The sequence below is a fragment of the Homarus americanus genome, unplaced genomic scaffold, assembly GCF_018991925.1.
Source record: "Homarus americanus isolate GMGI-L3 unplaced genomic scaffold, GMGI_Hamer_2.0 scaffold16894, whole genome shotgun sequence".
NCBI lineage: Eukaryota > Metazoa > Arthropoda > Malacostraca > Decapoda > Nephropidae > Homarus > Homarus americanus.
In genome coordinates, this window is record NW_024746541.1 from 6,000,858 (window position 1) to 6,021,935 (window position 21,078).

General features: G+C 42.4%; 2 protein-coding genes across 2 annotated transcripts in view; both read left to right on the forward strand.

Moving 5' to 3' along the window:
• The first annotated feature begins 230 nt into the window (after positions 1-230).
• On the forward strand, positions 231-1,148 carry LOC121879333. The gene has a single exon (XM_042385935.1). It carries the CDS (start codon positions 231-233, stop codon positions 1,146-1,148), a length of 918 nt encoding a protein of 305 aa, XP_042241869.1.
• A 1,996-nt stretch (positions 1,149-3,144) lies between these two features.
• Positions 3,145-21,078, forward strand: part of LOC121879365 (histone-lysine N-methyltransferase 2D-like) — a gene marked incomplete in the record, with an annotated part of 241,215 nt that continues 223,281 nt past the window's right edge. The window contains 3 exon segments of the mRNA XM_042385969.1: positions 3,145-3,277; positions 4,785-5,342; positions 5,632-5,725. Of these exon segments, the coding sequence (XP_042241903.1) occupies positions 3,191-3,277; positions 4,785-5,342; positions 5,632-5,725 (739 nt within the window).

Here is a 21,078-nt window from a genome sequence, read left to right on the forward strand (position 1 = left end):
ATCTTACACTAACGCTGGCCTTCTATATATACTTGTATATCTCCACCTCACAGTCCATGCACGAGAGGTTCACTTGAACTAATTCGTCTCAGTTCCAACTTTCAATCCTTAGAAATTTCTGATTTTATTACGTTTCAATTGCATCTGTAAGAAAACAAGTGAAAATCGACGCGGAAGCGACTTAACTTGAATACGGATTACAGTGGTGAAATGACATGGCATGTTCGAGCATGAGAGGCAAAGTTTGTACAAGCATGAGAGGCAAAGACTTTACAAGCATGAGAGGCAAAGACTGTACGAGCATGAGAGGCAAAGACTGTACGAGCATGAAAGACAAAGTTTGTACAAGCATGAGAGGTAAAGACTGTACAAGCATGAGAGGCAAAGACTGTACGAGCATGAGAGGCAAAGACTGTACAAGCATGAGAGGCAAAGACTGCACAAGTATGAGAGGCAAAGACTGTACAAGCATGAGAGACAAAGACTGTACGAGCATGAGAGGCAAAGACTGTACAAGCATGAGAGGCAAAGACTGTACAAGCATGAGAGGCAAAGACTGCACAAGTATGAGAGGCAAAGACTGTACAAGCATGAGAGGTAAAGACTGTACGAGCATGAGAGGCAAAGACTGTACGAGCATGAGAGGTAAAGACTGTACGAGCATGAAAGACAAAGTTTGTACAAGCATGAGAGGCAAAGACTGTACAAGCATGAGAGGCAAAGACTGTACGAGCATGAGAGGCAAAGACTGTACGAGCATGAGAGGTAAAGACTGTACGAGCATGAAAGACAAAGTTTGTACAAGCATGAGAGGTAAAGACTGTACAAGCATGAGAGGCAAAGACTGTACGAGCATGAGAGGCAAAGACTGTACGAGCATGAGAGGCAAAGTTTGTACAAGCATGAGAGGCAAATACTTTACAAGCATGAGAGGCAAAGACTGTACGAGCATGAGAGGCAAAGACTGTACAAGCATGAGAGGCAAAGACTGTACGAGCATGAGAGGCAAAGACTGTACAAGCATGAGAGGCAAAGACTGCACAAGTATGAGAGGCAAAGACTGTACAAGCATGAGAGACAAAGACTGTACGAGCATGAGAGGCAAAGACTGTACAAGCATGAGAGGCAAAGACTGTACAAGCATGTGAAGGAAAGTTCGAATAAGCAAGCGAGGAAAAGGTGGGACGAAGACTCATAGGCATGATACAAATATCATGAGAGAAAACGATGTTATCATCCGTGGCTAGTTATTGTGGTGACGAAAATTATATAAGAGGTCAGCGTAGTTTCAACCAATAATGATACAAGCAAAGAAACTATGACTGCTCCTTTTAAGAGAGAAATAATTAACTTGTGCACAAATAGAGGTTATTAATGACTTGTAAGCCAGTATTTATTATTATCAAAAACACCTCCCTAGATAAACGCAATAAATGCTTAATAGCACTTGCAGTTTGTGAACACACTATACACATTTTCATCTCCATACTAAAACTCGCTTTATTTTCTCAATTTATCGCACACTCGGCATTTTTTATTCCAGCTTCCTTTCTTTAATTATTATTCGATAAAATCACATTATCCATTCTCTGTACTACAAAATCTCATTCTCTACGTCATTTTTCTCTCAATCTTCTCAAGTTGACTCACTTGTCATAATATCCGTTTCTGAAACTATTCTTCACCGCCTAGTTGTGTTGACAACACACAGAAATGTACGTATATACTGTAGGTACACAAGCCAGGTCTATACTACCAACCTTGAATAATTTCCCTCCCTGAATTTCTTGTCGCTCCGTTGACGCGTAATAACTCAATTACTCGCCACTTACAGGTATATTTGACTTCGTTTCTACGTTTCTGCGGAAAACTTTTCTTGCGTTATATTTTGGTGTACGAATTCCTGATATAGAGCAAAAGGCTGATAGAGAATAATATTCCAACTTGACTGTCGCTGCGAAACACAGCACACTCGTCTCTCCTGAAACTACCGTATTGTACAGTACGTTCACTGTAGCCTCCCGCCCCAACCTTCACGCCCTCTCCTTTTTTCTTACTTTGCCATAAAGTTTGTTGTGCTTCGCTCTACCATTTTGTAAACACAAGGGAAATGCTTTTGATTTTTCTCTTTATCATCCTTTCCTTTCCTAATGACACGTTCTCGGTCATTACCAAAAGATAATTCAGTCTCTATCAGTTCATTCAGCGATCTGCCGAAAACTTCCTTACTACAACAACTAATGTTGTATTTGGCAAACTTTCCTTAAATGACATGCCCGATAGAGACCAAACTCTTTCTCTTTATCACGTTCTCTTTTGACCGTAGACTTTTGCTCACCTCTTATGCGTATAAATCATTTTGTTCGTGGCCCCTAACAGCAGATGAAGTTCTTGAAGTATATATTCTTACTCTGGGTCTGCCAGTGCCTGATCAAGTTATCTTTTATTCCACAAAATATGATAAATCCAGAAGGGACCTTGGTAGTCACTTCCTCACACCTGACACACTGATAAACTCATTTGAATGTCGCGTAATATGTCGCCATTATAATGCTGCCAAGCTCTGGCAACAGTTTACACCCGAGCTATGTAATTTATAAAGGTGCATTGGTATTGGTACTGTTACTGTTGATATATACATATATATATATATATATATATATATATATATTGATAAAATCACACAGGAAAAAGGGAAACAATGGAGGCTTATGTACACAGGGTGACCTTACAAAACATGAGGTCAGGTAAAAAATATGAGACCCACTAATCATCTATCCTACATCTACCTCAAATGTGTTCAAAGCATTTTTAACCTTGGGCCACTGACAAATAAATTTGTGTAACATATCAGTTTTTTACTGACCATCAACAAGGTTTGTAGAATTAATTTCTCTAATCAAACTTGATTCAACCAGATGTCTTTCTGTGACACACGGTGATTTATACACTTCTGTTTTCCCAATCTAAATATATATATATATATATATATATATATATATATATATATATATATATATATATATATATATATATATATATATATATATATATATATATATATATATATATATATATATATATATATATATATATATATATATATATATATATATATAAATATTCGGAAAAGAGAAGGTAATATTTAAGCTAACCAATTATTTGATATCTGTTATTTCAGACTGGTGTGATGGACGAAAAAAGTTTGCAGCAACAGCAGCATCAGCAGCAGCAACAACAACAACAAGCACAACAACAGTTTCAGCAGAAAATATCCGTGAGTACGGTTGAGCCTGCTCACTCTTGGCGCATCTTGACTTTCTACTGCCCGCTCTCAGCCCAACAACACCCAACTTACCTATCCCATTATGAGTCTAACCTCCAAGTTTAAGTACGGGTACATTTAGTCCGTTCTAGGAGTGCTGGAGTGGACTCTCAAGTGTGACAGCCCAGCCACAGAAGTGTGAATGAGTGGTGTGGGCTGAGCACTATGGCCTGTGTTGGGCTGAGCAGCACTCTCTCACCCAGTCTGTACTTGCTGGTCACACTAAACGCTTCTTCTCCTGCACCTTGCTCGGCCTGCTGTCATATTGTACTTTAGGTGGACAGTTCGGACCACAGGCCTTGGGGGACCATTCTGGCCATGTTACTAAAACATTGCCGAAAATATTATCAGATATGAGTTACTGAGACATTAATACAAAAACTATGAATTGTCAGTAGTTTCTGATTTAGGATATATATATATATATATATATATATATATATATATATATATATATATATATATATATATATATATATATATATATATATATATTCCGCAGAAATACACACACACACACACACACACACACACACACACACACACAGACACACACACACACACACACACATATATATATATATATATATATATATATATATATATATATATATATATATATATATATATATATATATATATATATATATATATATATATATATATATATATATATATATATAAAATGTGTGTGTGAGTATTGGGAAACACTTAAAGAAGCAGACAATTTCTCTATAGAATTAATATATTTTAAACGATCGGTTGCATCCCATATTAATTATGATATAATTATTTCCTTTTCAACATGTGAGACAAACTGAAGTTGTGAAGTTGGCAGGTGACCCACCAGGCTGCCAGCTGCTCAATCTGAGACTAGGCTAGACTCCACTCCACCAGTACACACAACTTATTCAAACTTATAGTAGGCTCCATTACGGTATTTAAATTGTATTTTAGATGACATTGTTCAGGATTAACCTTAGTGATACATATAACGTTAGTCTATTGGTCTTCAGTACGTACAGTAAATGATGCCTTGATTCAACCCATATTTGTTGGTCTGCAATATAGTAAGCGTGGAGAGAAAACAACTCTAGATGCATTGCAGTTGTTGAAAGAGAAATATGCTCGGATTAGTTTAGATGTAGTTACTAGATTGATTTTTTTATGTTCTCAAATTTTTCAGTGCAAGAAAATTAATTTTGAAATGCAGATTCGTTTTGGATATACAATAGCTTAGATTATGTTCCCTCCCATTTCCGTAGAAGTAACCTTCTACCTGTGTAAGTACATAGATGTAGGTGATTGTAAGCAATGGGTGAGGCAACACTAGAAGCTGCTCAAGATTTCAGGTTTCACAGGGGCCGCCACGGTGAGTGTAAAGGTGGCACACTATGGCAGGAGTAATGTAGTGGTGGTACTGTAGTGATGGTGTAGTGAGCAGCGTGTTCTCCAGCAGGGCGGCCTTGGGAGTGCTCAGCAGCCGCCTGCCAAACAACAACCAGGACCTCCTAGCATGCGCCCTCAGGGCCCACACGGACCTTTCGGACCCAACGGGACAGGCCAACAGAGCCCACACGGTCCTTTCGGTTCAAGCAGCCCCCAGGGACACGCGAGACACCCTGAACCTCACGGGCATCACGGTCCCAACAGTCCATCAGGGCTGCACAGTACTCGACCCCAAGGGCCTACAGTTGCAGGTCATCATGGGGCTTTTCCTCCTCGTGGACCCAGCATGCATAATGGGCCATTAGGCCAATCTAGTGGTCCAAACGGTGCTAAAGTTCAAGGATTACAATCTCCTATGAGGTCCCAGGTTGGTCCATCTGGTACAGTTGGGAGCCAAAACGCCTCTTCCTCTCTTAGTTCGCCTCAACCCCAGGCAGGGGAAGCGCCACGTCCCAAAGAGGACTCCCATGTTCAACGTGGAGGTAGCCAGCACGTGACCACCATGGGCGAGGGAGGCTCATCAGCTCCCCCAAGCTCCACCTCCCAGCAGCCGGCCGAGGCGGACAGGGTAGGCCTATATTAACTATTCAAATAGTTGCTATGTTTGCTGTGGAATTAATTTTTTCTCTTTTATGTGTAGATCCAATGGCCTGGTGCATGTTAATATTTGTTAAAATATTTATTTTAATTAGAATCTTATACTCATTTATTTAAGTGATTACTGGAGTTATGTATTCTCTCCTACGCACTGCTAGTACCTTAACTACTTCTCTGGTAGACCTTCACAACCTATCTGTATATGCTCCACGACGCTCTACATATATTACCTATTTGCTAAATCCTTGCTCGCCTTACAGGGTATGTTCGCGCCTCAGGCTGAGCTACGCGCGGGCCAGCAAGGGTTCCTCTCTCAGCAGGAGGCGATGCAGCAGGGCCAGCTGGGTGCTGACCGTGAGTATGCCAAGCAGTCCTCTAACCTGCCCCCCCACAGCTCTTTCCTTCCTTTAAGCTCCACCCAACCTTATTCGCAAACTTCACGCCCTTCTTCTGTAAAAGATACTCATTTTACACCACAAAAAAGGTCAACAGATTCCCGTACAGACTCTTCCCTGTCGCTGTCAGCAAAAGAACTTCTTTCCCAACTCCCCACCACTGAGAGTCGCTCTCCGGAGACCCATAAGTCATCTAAGGAGAGTGAGGCATCATCGAAGGAGGTAACTACCATTAGCCATACTTCTACTCACTCCATCCTTCTCAGCGATTCTAAGAGTTTAAGCCCCGCGGAAGTTACAATAAAAATTCCTGTTGACAGTGAAGTAGACTCGAAAACAAAGATAAGAGATGAACAGCTACATAACTCACCTGAAAATGATAAAGTAAAAGGCAAGAATGATTGCGGAAGTAAAGGACCCGAGAGTAAAGAGTCATATGAAGTAACAGATGAAGACGTGAAGCGATATCTGGCATTTCTGAATAAGCCATTAGATCCTCCATCAGAAGTAGCTGCAAAAGACCTGACTGAGAAACGTGTGCAAGCAGAAGAGGAATCGGATAAACGTGAGGAGGGCTCACAGCAAGAACAAGATCAAGGTGGTGTTGGTGAGGAGGAGGAAGAGGAGGAGGAGGAGGAGGAGGAGGAGGAGGAGGAGGAGGAGGAGGACAGCGAGGAAGAACCGGATTCTCCTGGCCTGTTGACTGCTATGACATTCTACGATCATTCTCCAGGGGAAGTGTACACGATTCATGAGGACGAGGAGGAGGCCAGTTCCCCTACTGCCTCTGACGGCGTCTCGAGGCCACGGCGGAAAGGTAGGGTACTCCACGATCACGCCAACTTACTGTTCACAGCTGCCTGACTCACCACGAGCTCTCGGAATACACGCGTTTAGTTTAGTCCTTCACTAGCGGGAACATCTGTGCACTCGTAAACCATTGTATATAACATCACAAATATTATTGCATTTTATGAAAAATGTTCGCACCCGTAGAGAGGTTCATTCCTCACGTCTACTGACTCAGTTCACAGTACAAAGTTCACTTACAAGTTGGAGCCAAGGTTATTTGTACATACGTAATTTGTGCTTTTCACATAGAAATGTACCACTATACCCTGTATATCACTATAAATTTCAACTGAATATCTACACACTGGAACTGTTGTTTTACTCAGGAGGCTGAAGACAAATCCTGCCCATCAAATTCAAACACGATATTGTCCACATGACTGCAATTTCTTAGGATAATTTTGTTGTAATAAATCTAAAAATATTTAAAATGCATTACAATCCATAGTGAACACAGCAGTGCAGGTTGTTGCTGAGCATAACAGCAGGTTGTTGCTGGGCATAACAGTACAGGTTGTTGCTGAGTATAACAGCACAGGTTGTTGCTGAGCATAACATCACAGGTTGTTGCTGAGCATAACAGTAAGGTTGTTGCTGGGCATAACCGTACAGGTTGTTGCTGAGTATAACAGCACAGGTTGTTGCTGAGTATAACATCACAGGTTGTTGCTGAGCATAACAGTAAGGTTGTTGCTGAGCAAAACAGTACAGGTTGCTGCTGAGCATAACAGTACAGGTTGTTGCTGAGCAACACAGTACAGGTTGATGCTGAGCATAACATTACAGGTTGTTGCTGAGCACAACATTATGGGTTGTTGCTAATCATTTTAATCTCTTCATGAGAATGGAAAATAATACAGGAAATTACCTTCTTTGTGAAGTGTCGTCAGTTACATATCTCATAAATAAATACAATTGGAATTTTTTGAAGACAAAAAATGTTTACGCTGCCCTTGTATGACTCACTACAGACAGCCACCAGAAGGTAAGCTTCAGCAGAGGTTGGAAGATGTATCAGTTTTTACTAGATGCATCTTAACTCGTACTCCATCACGTAACAAATCATAGAAAATGCACACGCACAGGATAATAATGCAAATACAATAATGTTGGTGGCCACAGACCCAGACACATTTGTTAGGAGCGGATCCCAGGGATCCTTACCGAGCTCTCAGCACCACGATGTGCATCTCAAACAGAGAACTAAATTGTTAGGACTTGAAACTTTCAACACGTCATCAGCAACAACAATCTGTGCTGAAAGCCACTGGTTCACTGGGTTCTGCTTAATAACGCACAAGTATTCTCGATAAGTTGCCTGTTAAGGTTATTCTAAGTTGAGGAATAAAATACTAAAATTTAGAGTATTTAAGTCGGTATTAACTTAAAGACGTTACAAAAGCTCTAGAACTTGAAACATTTATCCATAACTCGAGTACATTAAAAAATCATATCTAAGATTACTGTATTTTAGTTTTTATTAGAATCAGTTTATTTTATTCATAAAATATGAATTACTTAGTTGTGGAGCTTATGAAATTGGCTTACATATTTTCAGCCATATACTGTTCAGTTGGCAAAGGTAACCGTTAGTATTTATTATGAAATAAACAGGTTGACCGCAGGAGTCTAGGAGCCCCGCCGCCTGAACTATGTTCGAGTTACATCTTTGTTAAGATGACCGAACGGACACACAGACAAACAGAGAGATAAACACACCCACACAGACACGAACTGATGCAGAAATATTGCAGTACTGCTTTAACAGTATATCTCCGCCTTAACTGACAAGGGGTAATTAAGACAAGGAAACAGACTCCTCTGCAAGCTGCCATCAAAGGCGAGCTAAGGTGACTTCTGATGAAGAATGTCTGTTGAGTATAGTCCACTTGGCTTCTCCGGCGGAAAATATTTGAGGGTTCTTAGATAAGGTAGTGTTAGCCATGGGAGTGATAAGATATTGTAATTTCTTGCAGTATTTTCCTGATTCTGCCCCTAGACTTTCAATAGTTTCCTCTTGGAGATAATAATGACAAATTTTGGTGTTCTTCTATTCGACCAAATTGAAAAGAGGCGCTTTTTCTTCGTTGAAAGATTATGACAATAATTTCTGCACAGAAAATTAGAACACAATGTGCAAGAATATTAGGAAATAACAGACCTCTGCTGAGTATTCGTGATTTAAATCAATAGTTAATTATAATAACAAGAAAATATACTATAAAAGTATTAAGCCTTGTGATAGATTTGATTTGGTATATAATAAAAAACTTTTTGCAAGATAATGAGACAAATTTTTTTTACACAGATTCAATTTATGACATCGATTATGCATATATCATGATAGTTAATACCAAAACCTAATTGGTAGTCACTGAAACAGTGAATGGCTGAACCTAAAGGCAAGTTATCGTAATAGATAGTACCAGATTCTAATGGGACCTAATGCAGTAATTAATGTAAGAGACTAATGTAGCATTATAAAATTTAAGACGAGAGTATAAAGGAATAATTGCATAATTGAACGCTAGAACTAATGAGGAGTCACTGTACTGATGATCTTTAGTTTAATAGGAAAGTATTATAATAGTGATTGTCAGCGTCTGCTCGTGAATATCAGAGTTTAAGGGGTTATTCCAGAGCTAAGGAGCTGCTTTTCTTCTATACTAAAGGTCTTCAAAATATCTAGTCTAGGTGTTCAACAGTGATGCAGGATTACCCACCAGTATATAATGTTTAGGATGGGATTTTTAGCGTAGAGAAGTGTGCTCTCCAGCTTTGCTTGTAGTAACCACTTTTTACTTATGACACGTATGGGTTAAAAACTGCTATTTGGTTGAATATTATAATTTTGCTTTTGATATTTAGCGCAAGTACCTGTGCATTATTTTATATTTAAAAACAGTTGTAGGTGACTAATGGTGATTAATGTCACCGTTATCAGACATTTATCTAAAGTTTATCTTCTCGGACTGCGAAATCTTACGTGAAAATTAAAAAAAAAAAATTCAGTTGCTCTAAGAAAGCTGTCACCACCTGGGACGTACTGATAGTTCAAGTGAAAGATCATGTCACCACTGTGTTATTAGTTGAGGCGCTGAACTGTAACTACTGTAGATATAATAAGTCTACAGTGAGGATATGTTACAAATGCAAAATTTCGATGGAAATTAATGAGCTGAAGAGTTTTATAACAGAAATCCTAGCTAGGATTTCTTTTAACGAATATCAATTACCGTGTAGGATCAGGCGCAAATGATTTTAAAGGGCGAAAAAAAATTAAACCAAAGGAAATTTATTTAAAATGTAGGCTATATATTTTTGTGTGGCAAAATACTTACCTTCCATTAATTAATAAATTTAAGAAGCGAGACTGAGTATCAAATTCTGAGGGCTCTGGTTGTCTGCAGGTAATAGGTACCGAGGCGGCTTAAGATGTAATTGTTCTGAACTAATTTATACTTTATTTAATGTTTTAAATGAGCCAAGAAAATGATTGTCTTTTTGATGGTTTATAAGTGTACGCATATTCCCGTTGACTTAATAATTAATAAATAGAAGCCAATATCGTGGAAGTCAGTAGACTGAGCAGTAAGTTTCAGAATAAACTTGACACACTTGAAAAAATTATACTGAATTAACAGAAAAACAAGAGAATTACTTTAAAAATCCCGAATCTTGAGGAAAATATAAGTATTTAAGTTTCAAGTGTATCTAAGGGTTTTTTCTGTACTCAGAAGCAGATAATATGTGATTTTCTTAAATTGTTTCGCATACACCTAAGTTCCCCTCTGTGCCGTCTTACTGCTGTCACTGTCCCTCATGCTGTCACTTGCTGTCAGTCTGTCCCTTTCACCATGCATGATGGCTCCTCAGTTTACCTCCCTCTTCTGTCACACCAGCAGGTGGGACTATCTGCTTCTGAGAAGTTCACTTTCTCTTATTTTTTCCTTCTCTTTATGTGAGTCGTGTTCCTTGACAAACCATGACTTGCCGCGTCACGCTGCCTGTAAGTTAACACAGGTACTCTGGTCCTGAGGAGTGTGCGTTAATGATGACTGGGAATTGAGTGTCCATTGATACTGACTGGGAGCTGAAAGTACCCATTGATGCTGACTGAGAACTGAGGGTGTACACTGATGATGACTAGGAGAATGTCCATTGAAGATGAGTAGGAGCTGAGAGTGACCATTGATGATTGCTGAGAACTGAGTGTCCATTGATGATGACTGGGAGCTGAGAGTGTCCATTGATGATGATTGAGAGCTGAGTGTCCATTGATGATGACTGGGAGCTGATAGTGTCCATTGATGATGACTGGGAATTGAGTGTCCACAGATGATGACCGGGAGGATGTCCATTGATGTTGACTGGGAACTGAGAGTGTCCATTTATGATGTCTCTGAGCTTGGGATGTCCGCTAACAATGGAGAGAGGTGTCTTAGACGTGTATTAAAAACAAACGAGGTCTAAGAATATCAATGGCAATACTTATTGGAATATCCATCAATACTGAACTTAGTGCCGAGGATGTTCATGTACTGTACAGTGATGCCTGGTGAGCGAGTCCTTACTAGTACCTGGTACCAGGGGTATTTCTCCTTACTAGCACCTGGTACCTGGGGTATTTCTCCTTACTAGCATCTGGTACTTGAGGTATTCGTCTTTGATCATGCCTAGGGCCTTGATAAGCGTCTCAACCAGACAGGAAAAGGGAAACACTGGAGGTCCTTAGCTTTCGTCTTTATTCAAGACATCTTCTGAGGCAACAGTTGCCTCTGAAGATGTCTTGAATAATGACGAGAGCTAAGGACCTTCAGTGTTTCCCTTTTCCTGTTCCTGTCTGGTTTTATCAAGATTTATCTTGTCCACGTTTCCATTGTGGATTTACAGGATATATATATATATATATATATATATATATATATATATACAGGGTGTCCCAAAAAATGTGCTCACTCTTTGACTGCCCATTACTCATATATTTTTTTTTTTTGATTTAGGTGTTTATTGACATAGATACAAGTGTAATGAGTTAAATTAAAGAAAATAACATTATTTAGGGTTAGTCGCACCTGAAACAAAAACAAAAAATATATGAGTAATGGGCAGTCAAAGAGTGAGCACATTTTTTTGGGACACCATGTATATATGCAAGTAAATCACTGTAGGTGAGCGTGATCTAGGTATATGCTGATAACCACAAGGAAAGAACAAACTTTTGTGTAATTCACATCAGGAGATGTATATATCAAGAAATCAGTGGGTGATTTTAATTATCAAATGACGGTATGTTTAATATCAAGAAAGTTACGCAATAACATTATTTTATGTTGTTCAGTTACAAGATCTTTACCTTGTAATATGTTTTACTTAGGCCAGACAGGTAAAGATCTTGTAACTAGACTTAAACAACATAAATATAGTGTTAGGATGGCCAGGAATCCAATGCTCTGTTTGTTCATTTGAGGATACAAGCATTGCATTGACTGGGATAATGCCTCCTCAATATTACCTTGTAATTCAATTGATAGTAGGAACATCATAGAATCTAGTCTCATTAAACATACCGAAGCATTCAACATGAATTTGAGTAATGGCATGTACAAACTGGACAATTTTGTAATTAAGAAGATTTGTAACCAGGTGAGAAGGTTGGGTCACCTTACCCTCTGACCTGACTACCGACCGTTGCGGTGCTATTTAAAGACTAGTAGGGTCATTACCTAATACCTGACCACTGTGGACCTGGTCTCACCCTCCTCTGTATATATACACCTTGTTTTGTACTTCTCTTTAGTCTGCACTCACACCTGAAGATGTGAATTACACGAAAGCGCTTGGGAACTTCGTGTTTTCTTCTTTCCTTGTGGTTATCAGCATATCTATCTATCTATCTATCTATCTATCTATCTATCTATATATATATGTATATATATATATATATATATATATATATATATATATATATATATATATATATATATATATATATATATATATATATATATATATATATATATATGTAGCATTATAAAATTTAAGACAGAGTATAATACGGAATAATTGCACAATTGAACGCTAGAACTAATGAGGAGTCACTGTACTGATGATCTTTAGTTTAATAGGAAAGTATTATATTAGTGATTGTCAGCGTCTGCTCGTGAATATCAGAGTTTAAGGGGTTATTCCAGAGCTAAGGAGCTGCTTTTCTGCTATACTAAATGTCTTCAAAATATCTAGTCTAGGTGTTCAACAGTGATGCAGGATTACCCACCAGTATATAATGTTTAGGATGGGATTTTTAGCGTAGAGAAGTGTGCTCTCCAGCTTTGCTTGTATTAACCACTTTTTACTATGTGGTCGGAATAGCATTTTACCGAATCCAGCTAATAAACACGAGGATACATATTATATATCTCATCAGTCCAAATACCACGAGGACTTCCATATACAAACAATACCTAATTAGTAGGGGAATCGAACCCTGGGCCTCTGCATGGGAACAGGGAAGGCTACCACCGCGCCACAACAACAGGTAATCCCCAAAGGAGGTACACGTTGCTTAACAAAGACGAGTGAACAGGCTTTGTGTCAAACAAAACAAAGCCTAAGAATACCGTTGTTGTCCTTGTGGCGCGGTGGTAGCTATCCCTGTTCACACCCTGAGGTTCCGGGTTCGATTTCTGACTAGTGAGGTGTTGTTTATATATTTGTGTGAGTTTGTGTGAATTCACAGTCAAGATGAGCACTAAGGTATTTTTGTGCCAGTGGGGTAAGAATTAATGGGTGAAGGCATTAGTATAAGGTCAGATGAGAGAATGTGGCGACAAAAACAGAGAGGCTGGGAGCAAAGTGTGAGTGAAAACATATGATGTGAAATGTGAATCCCAAGTTAGGTGATGAACGAGCGAGCAGTGGAGCCCGTAGTCGTAGAGCGCACCCAACCTTCATAGGGAGCGCGCTCCCTGCTCAGTTCAAATCGCTGACCGTTACGACTGTCTGCCTTGTTTTTCACGTTGGGTCCGTTCTGAATTGCTTTATCATGTAGTTGTACATGGATATCATTATTCTTGTACACTGCGCTTCTTCCCTATCCTATCCTTTCGCCTAGAGTCCCTGCTGTTTGGTAACGACGCAACCCTGCGGGCAGAACCACAAGGGGGGCCCTCAGAGGGCTGCTGAGTCGAGACAGTAAGGGTGGCAACATTTTCTGTTAGGGATTCGACAGTGCTTCATAACCTGTCACTGCTAGGTGTTAGGGCTTGGCTAGGCCCCCGTCAGGGGATTGTCTGTTCACCCTACCCCTAGACCCGTCTTTACTTGTCCAGTAAGCGGACAGAAGGAGTGGTATCCATGGAGTTTAGCTGAGGTGGACAGATTAGGTAGAATTTTCATTCATTCATTCATGTATGTTACTGACCATGGCCAAAGTGAGAGTGAAGATCTCCGGAACCCCGACTCAGGGATCTCGAATAGGGCTAAAAAGGCTATTGAGTGACCTAAGGGTGAGAATAAATAGACTTGTGGATCTGAGAGATGGTTACATCATCCTCACAGAAACAGATGAAGATGCTGATAAACTATTTAAGTCTAGTGCCACGGGAATACGGCGCCAAGCTCACCCTTGTATGTAAGAAGTTAGACAAAGCTGTAGTGGAAAATAACGCAGAATAAATAAGAGATGAAATACAAAAGCAAAACAATGTCAAGGTTATGGAGGTGTATCCTATGTATGCCCATAATATAATCAAGGTTCGCTTTGCAGACACAACGGATGCAAAAAGAATGAAGGAGAAGGGGCTCTATGCATATGGCACTTCCATCTCATCACACCAAATAGAATATGAAAAGTATACGCCCATCCAACAATGTATGAAGTGCTATAAATACAATGACCACATGACCAAGAACTGCCCCCTGCAAGGGGTCATATGCTCTGAGTGTTCATCTGATCAGCACTTCTACAAAGACTGCCGTAGCGCCATAAAAAAGTGTGTCGTCTGCGAGGGTGACCACAGGACCTTCTCTGCCACCTGCCTGGTCAGGAAACAGGTACTTCAAGAAACAGAGAAGAAACTGACCGAAATAACCAAACAAAAAGAAACCAGGGAAATTTCTAACACCATAGAAAGGACCACTCAGTCGACGATCATGGCATACAGCCAAACCCTAAAAGAAGCTCTAAAAGAAACTCAAGCAGACTCCCAAAAGCTCAACAATGTCAGCGAGACCATGGAAGTCCTGCAATCAGAGATAAGAACCATCAAGGACTCAATAAAACAGGCAGTTACTGAGTCACTGGGCGCCATGAGGGACGCAGTGGCCGAGAGCATCAGGAGCGTCTCCTCTCCACAGCTGGACGAGTCCAAAGCCACCACTATATACTTGCCTTACCTGCATGCCCATCACATGAACATGGTTCATCCAGGTTCATTCTCGAAACACCACAACGAGACACTAACCAGGAACAACACTGCACCTGTTGAAATAAGCGACAAAGTCCCTTCAAAAGAAATACTTAAGGCAGTAACCCACTCAACGACTTATCGACGACCTCAACCCACGCCAGAAATAGACCATGACCTCCTTGACTTAGGCAAAAGTCAGTATAACCGCAATCCCGACGTGGCCAGTCAGTCCCCCTGGGATCACAGCTCCAATGACACCGTAAATGCCCGCGATCCCATTACATGCACTCCCAGCGACGACAGTGACCATCGGACTGCAACCACAGTCAATGGTTGTGACCAGATGATGACGATTCACTCCACAGAGGAACAAGACCCTCGAGCTGCAGCGTCAGTTGATTACTACGACACGCAGGCCCAGGACCTGAACACCTTCCTGCACACGGGTGACTAGAAGCTCGAGGGCCCGCCATTGACTGACAAGCAGATGTCCGAAGGTTCTGCTAAGAAGTTCCGTCCCTCTAGAAATGGTAGAAGCCGAGCAAACACTCCAAGCGACGCCCCAAGCTACAGTCTCCGAAATGGCAGTCGTTAGCTGGGTGAAAATTGTCCAACATAATGTCCTACACTGGTCCCTTAATAGACGTAACGAACTGTCTAACTTATACTATCAATTAGACCCAGACATCATTCTGTTAAACAGTACTGGCATAAAGGACGAAACTAAGCTGAAAATTTTTGGCTACACTGTATACCAGAGGAACATGACGGGTGAGCTGAACGATGGTGTCGCTGTGGCCATCAGGTCACGGCTGAGTCACACAGTGCTGCCAAACTTCGAGGATTCAGTTCTGGGAGTGCAGGTGGAGACAACTAGGGGACCTGCTATCATATGCACAATGTACCTAACTCCCAGACGTCCTTACTTATCCGAACAAGACCTAAACCAGTTACTACGCCACAGAAAACCAACATACATCATAGGGGACTTAAATGCGCGCCACGCCATACTAGGACACGGTAACGAGAACAACGTCGGTGTGGCGCTGTATGACAACATCAGAAGGGGAAAACTGCAACACCTCGGGCCAGATTTCCCGACATTGATCAGACGTGCCAGTGCCACAACACCCGACATAATCCTCTCTAACAACGAGGCCGTCCTGAACAGGCACGTTACCGCCGGACCCATCAGTACCAGCGATCACCTGCCAGTCGTCGTGACGCTCTCATCCAATCCCATTATGATCCCCGCCAACATCAGGTCAAACCTCAAACAGGCAGACTGGGACTCCTTCAAGGAATCTCTCAGTCTCAAGCAGGGGAGAAACCTGGAAGAAGCCAGCCCCAATGACATCGACGACGCGGTCGAACAATGGTAAACGGATGTGAAGACGGAGATGGACAACAACATCCCGACCACCAGTTACAGGACCATTCCCCATCCTCACACTAGTCACCAGCTGAGGCTGCTCAGTGTCCAGTACGCTCACGTGAGACAGCTAGCCAGTATCCGCGGGTGGACGCAAGAGCTGAGAGACCGGTACCGAGAGCTACAGACGGACATCCAGCACGAGAGCAAACGTCTACATGAACAAAAGTGGGCCGCCTTGGTGTGGGAGGCAGCCAACAATTACCGCGATTCTGCTGCATTCTGGAAAGGGATCAAGCGACTGATGGGTTCCACCTCTAGCACGGTCCCTTACCTGCTCAACCAAAACAACGTAAAAATATTCGAGGAAGAAAACCCAAAACCACTACATCGGCGATATTTACGAAAGATCTTTACCATTAGTGAACAGGAGAACGAGAGCTTCGACAGGGAGTTTGAGGAGGACATTTTAGGTCAGTTGCAGGACCATCAGCACCTGCTCCAGCCACTCTAACGGACTGACTTCACTAGACTGGTGGACGGAAGCTACCTGACGGAGCGCATAGTTCCTGCAGATGTGTCAGCCGTCATAAAAGGGTTTAAAAACAAACCACCTGGTCAAAGTCACATTAACAAGAAGATCCTGGCTCAACTCCCCGACAACATGATAGAGAGGCTTGCTCATATATGCAACGCCTGCCTCGCCTCTGGATACTTCCCTAAGATGTTCAAAATCGCTGTTATTCGCCTCATACCAAAAGCAGGGAAGCCTCCAAACAAAGTCAAAACTTTCGACCAATATCGCTGCTAGAGGTACCTGCCAAAATCTTCGAAAAAATAGTCAACAAGAGATTGCGGATGTATCTGGAGGACGAAGACGTGCATAATCCCCGCCAGTTCGGCTTCCGCCAGTACCGAGGCACATCCACCGCCATAGCTCAGGCCTACGAGCAGATCGCCTATGCCATGACTGGCCGCCTGCAGTGCAATATAATACTGAGGGACGTCAGCAAGGCGTTTGACAAAGTTTGGCATGCAGGGCTGCAGTATAAGACCATACAACTGGGGCTACCCGAAAATCTGATTCGCCTGCTGTGTAACTTCATTATGGACCGCAGAGCCAAAATCAAGATGCAAGAACATTTTGGAGAAGAATTCTCACTATCGAGCGGCGTGCCTCAGGGCTCTTGTCTCTCACCAACCCTTTACACACTCTACACAGCTGACCTGCCACCCCCAATCGTCGGCAGCGAATACGTCATGTATGCCGACGATGTAACACATATCGTCACCTGCCCAGGAAGGTCCACAGCAAAGATGGCGCGACTCACTGCTCGAGCAATAGAGGAGATCTCGGAGTATGAACATAAATGGAAAATAAAAACAAACAAAACGAAATTTGAGGTCATACCCATAGCCAAATTCAAGCCGGCCTCATTGATGATCGACGACGAAGAGATTGAGTACTCTAAACAAGGCAGGTTGCTCGGCCTCATCATTTCTCGGACGGGCATCATTCCCCACGTGAAGGACAGACTAAATAAAACCAAAGTCGCCGCAGCTAAATTAAAACGTTTTAAACTGATGCCTGAGAAGATACAAGTTCACCTGTACAAGGCGCTGGTGAGGCCTGTGTTGGAGTACCCATCTATACCACTCGTAACACTCGGGAAGACTAGACTACAACAACTACAGAGCTTCCAAAACAAGTGTTTGCGATCAGCCAGTGGCCAAGCGCCACCCTACCAGGAGACAGTGGAACCATCCACCTAAGAAATAAAACAGAGGCCCTCAACTTCAGGTTCCATCGCCAAGGGAAGAAGGTTTGGGACAAGCTCCTGGACGACCCTCACAGCCCAGACCACCTACGCGGGGAAAACATCAACGGAGGGAGACCCCACGCCTGATGGCCCTGGAGTCTGCCCGCACTACAACAACCCAACCCGCGACCCATCTATGTCCGCCACAGTGATCCACCTTAGATTAAAACTTAGATGATATAAATTCACATTTAACAAGTCACAATCTAGTGAGTCCATGCCGTAATACAGTATAAGATGTTAATAGACTTGTAATTGTAAAATCAATCTAGTCATTGTCTACTAAAATAACCATTGTGCAACCTCATTCTAAATCCTAGGTTAGCTTAGTTAGCCAACAAACTCTGTAATATGTAAAACAAGGGATGTCGTCCCCCTCGGTTTAACTCATTAAACTTCTTTTCCAACCTTTCCCCCCACGACTATATGTTGTGACTTCTCCATCCCTCATGTCTGGCTGTGCCTTGAGCCCCAGCATGCCTTCCATCCTTTCCCCCACCTTAACCTTAAAAAAAAAAGAAAAAGAGCGCATATTGATAGCTGAAATGGAATAAGAGGATGGCGGAGACCCATAACCAAGGCGGTGGTAAGCTGAAACTTGGCGCTGGTGGAAGACATTTGAAATTGTGTAACAGTGGATATTTTGCAGGATGGAAGTAGGAAGACATTACAGAAGTGAAATGACGACTGCAAAGAGAGAGAGAGAGAGAGAGAGAGAGAGAGAGAGAGAGAGTCATTTTGTGTTCTTACGACCGTATAGGAAGGCTGAATATCATGGGTATGTCATATAGGGTAGAGAGTGACTAGAACCACAAGTGTGTGAGGTGTCTGGTAAGGTTCTTCAAGACCGCTGAGCAGGGCAGGGGCAAGGCAGTAGGCAGATGGACTGTAATCTGGACTGTGATGGATGAGGGAGTTTCAAGATATGAAGAATTAGATTGGTTGTGGATGAAAAATGAGTGAATCATCACGAAAGTAGTGGGCGAGGCAGCATTAATTTGGTGGATAAGGTTGTAGTAATTTAGTGGATGAGGCTACTTTGTAGATATGGATGTAAAAATACTGGCCCAATGAATAACGAGGCCATAACAGATGGATAAAAGGTGAGTAAATAAGCGGTGAACGAGGCAGCCACGGATGACGTACTGTTAAGAAAATAACATGATAAGAATAAAGGAACCTGCAGAGGGCCCATGGGTTCATACTAGACGGCCCGTTTACACCCAACCACAGTAACGCATATATCTTTCCGACCTATATTTGACACTACCCAGCAACTAGATGGTGAGTGAGGCAGGGTTAACGTGGTGGGTGAGATAGTTTTAACGTGGTGAGTAAGGCAGTGTTTACGTTATGAGTAAGACAATGTTAACGTGGTGAATGAGGAAGTGCTAACGTGGTGAGTGAGTCAGTGTTAACGGGGTGAGTGAGGAGGCATTGTTGACGTGGGGAGAGAGACAGTACCAGCGGGATGAATTACGCTGTGTTAACGCGGTGAGTGAGGCAGTGTAAACGTGGTGAGCTAGGCAGTGTTAACGTGGTGAGTGAGACAGTACTAACTGGGTGAGTGAGGGAGTGTTAACGTGGTGAGTGAGGCAGTGTTAACGTGTTGAGCACCTCAGTGTTAACGTGGTGAGATAGGCAGTGTTAAAGTGGTGAGTGAGACAGTGTTAACGTGGTGAACTAGGCAGTGTTAACGTGGGGAGTGAGACAGTGTTAACGTGGTGAGCTAGGCAGTGTTAACGTGGTGAGTGAGACAGTACTACCAGGGTTAGAGAGGCAGTGTTAACGTGGTGAGCTAGGCAGTGTTAACGTGGTGAGTGAGACAGTGTTAACGTTGTGAATGAGGAAGTGCTAACGTGATATGTGAGGCAGTGTTAACGGGGTGAGTGAGGCATTGCTAACGTGGGGAGTGAGACAGTGTTAACGTGTTGAGCAGCTCAGTGTTAACGTGGTGAGCTAGGCAGTGTTAACGTGGTGAGTGAGGCAGTGTTAACGTGATGAGTGAGACAGTGTTAACGTGGTGAGCTAGGCAGTGTTAACGTGGTGAGTGAGACAGTACTAACGGGGTGAATGAGGTAGTGTTAACGCGGTGAGCTGGGCAGTGTTAACGTGGTGAGTGAGACAGTGTTAACGTGGGGAGCTAGGCAGTGTTAACGTGGTGAGTGAGGCAGTGGTAACGTGGTGAGTAAGACAGTTGTAACGTGGTCAATGAGGCAGTGTTAACGTGGTGAGTGAGGCAGTGGTAACGTGGTGAGTAAGACAGTGTTAAAGTGGTCAATGAGGCAGTGTTAACGTGGGGAGTGAGGCAGTGGTATCGTGGTGAGTAAGACAGTGTTAACGTGGTCAATGAGGCAGTGTTAACGTGGGGAGTGAGGCAATATTAACGTGGTGAGTGAGACAGTACCAACGGGGTGAGTTAGGCAGTGGTAACGTGGTGAGAGAGACAGTGTTAACGTGGTGAGTGAGACAGTGGTAACGTGGTCAGTGAGGCAGTGTTAACGGAGTTAGTGAGGCAGTGTTAACGTGGTGAGTGAGTCAGTAACAACAGGATGAGTTAGGCAGTGTTAACGTGGTGAGCTAAGCAGTGTTAACGTGGTGAGTGAGGCACTGTTAACGTGGTGAGTGAGGCAGTCTTACCGTGGTGAGTGAGACATTGTTAACGTGAGGAGTCAGGCAATTTTAACGTAGTGAGTGAGGCAGTGTTAACGTGGTGAGTAAGGCAGTGTTAACGTGGTGAGTGAAGCAGTGTTAACGTGGTGAGTGAGGCAGTGTTAACGTGGTGAGTGAGGCAGTCTTACGTGGTGAGTGAGACAGTGTTAACGTGAGGAGTCAGGCAATTTTAATGTGGTGAGTC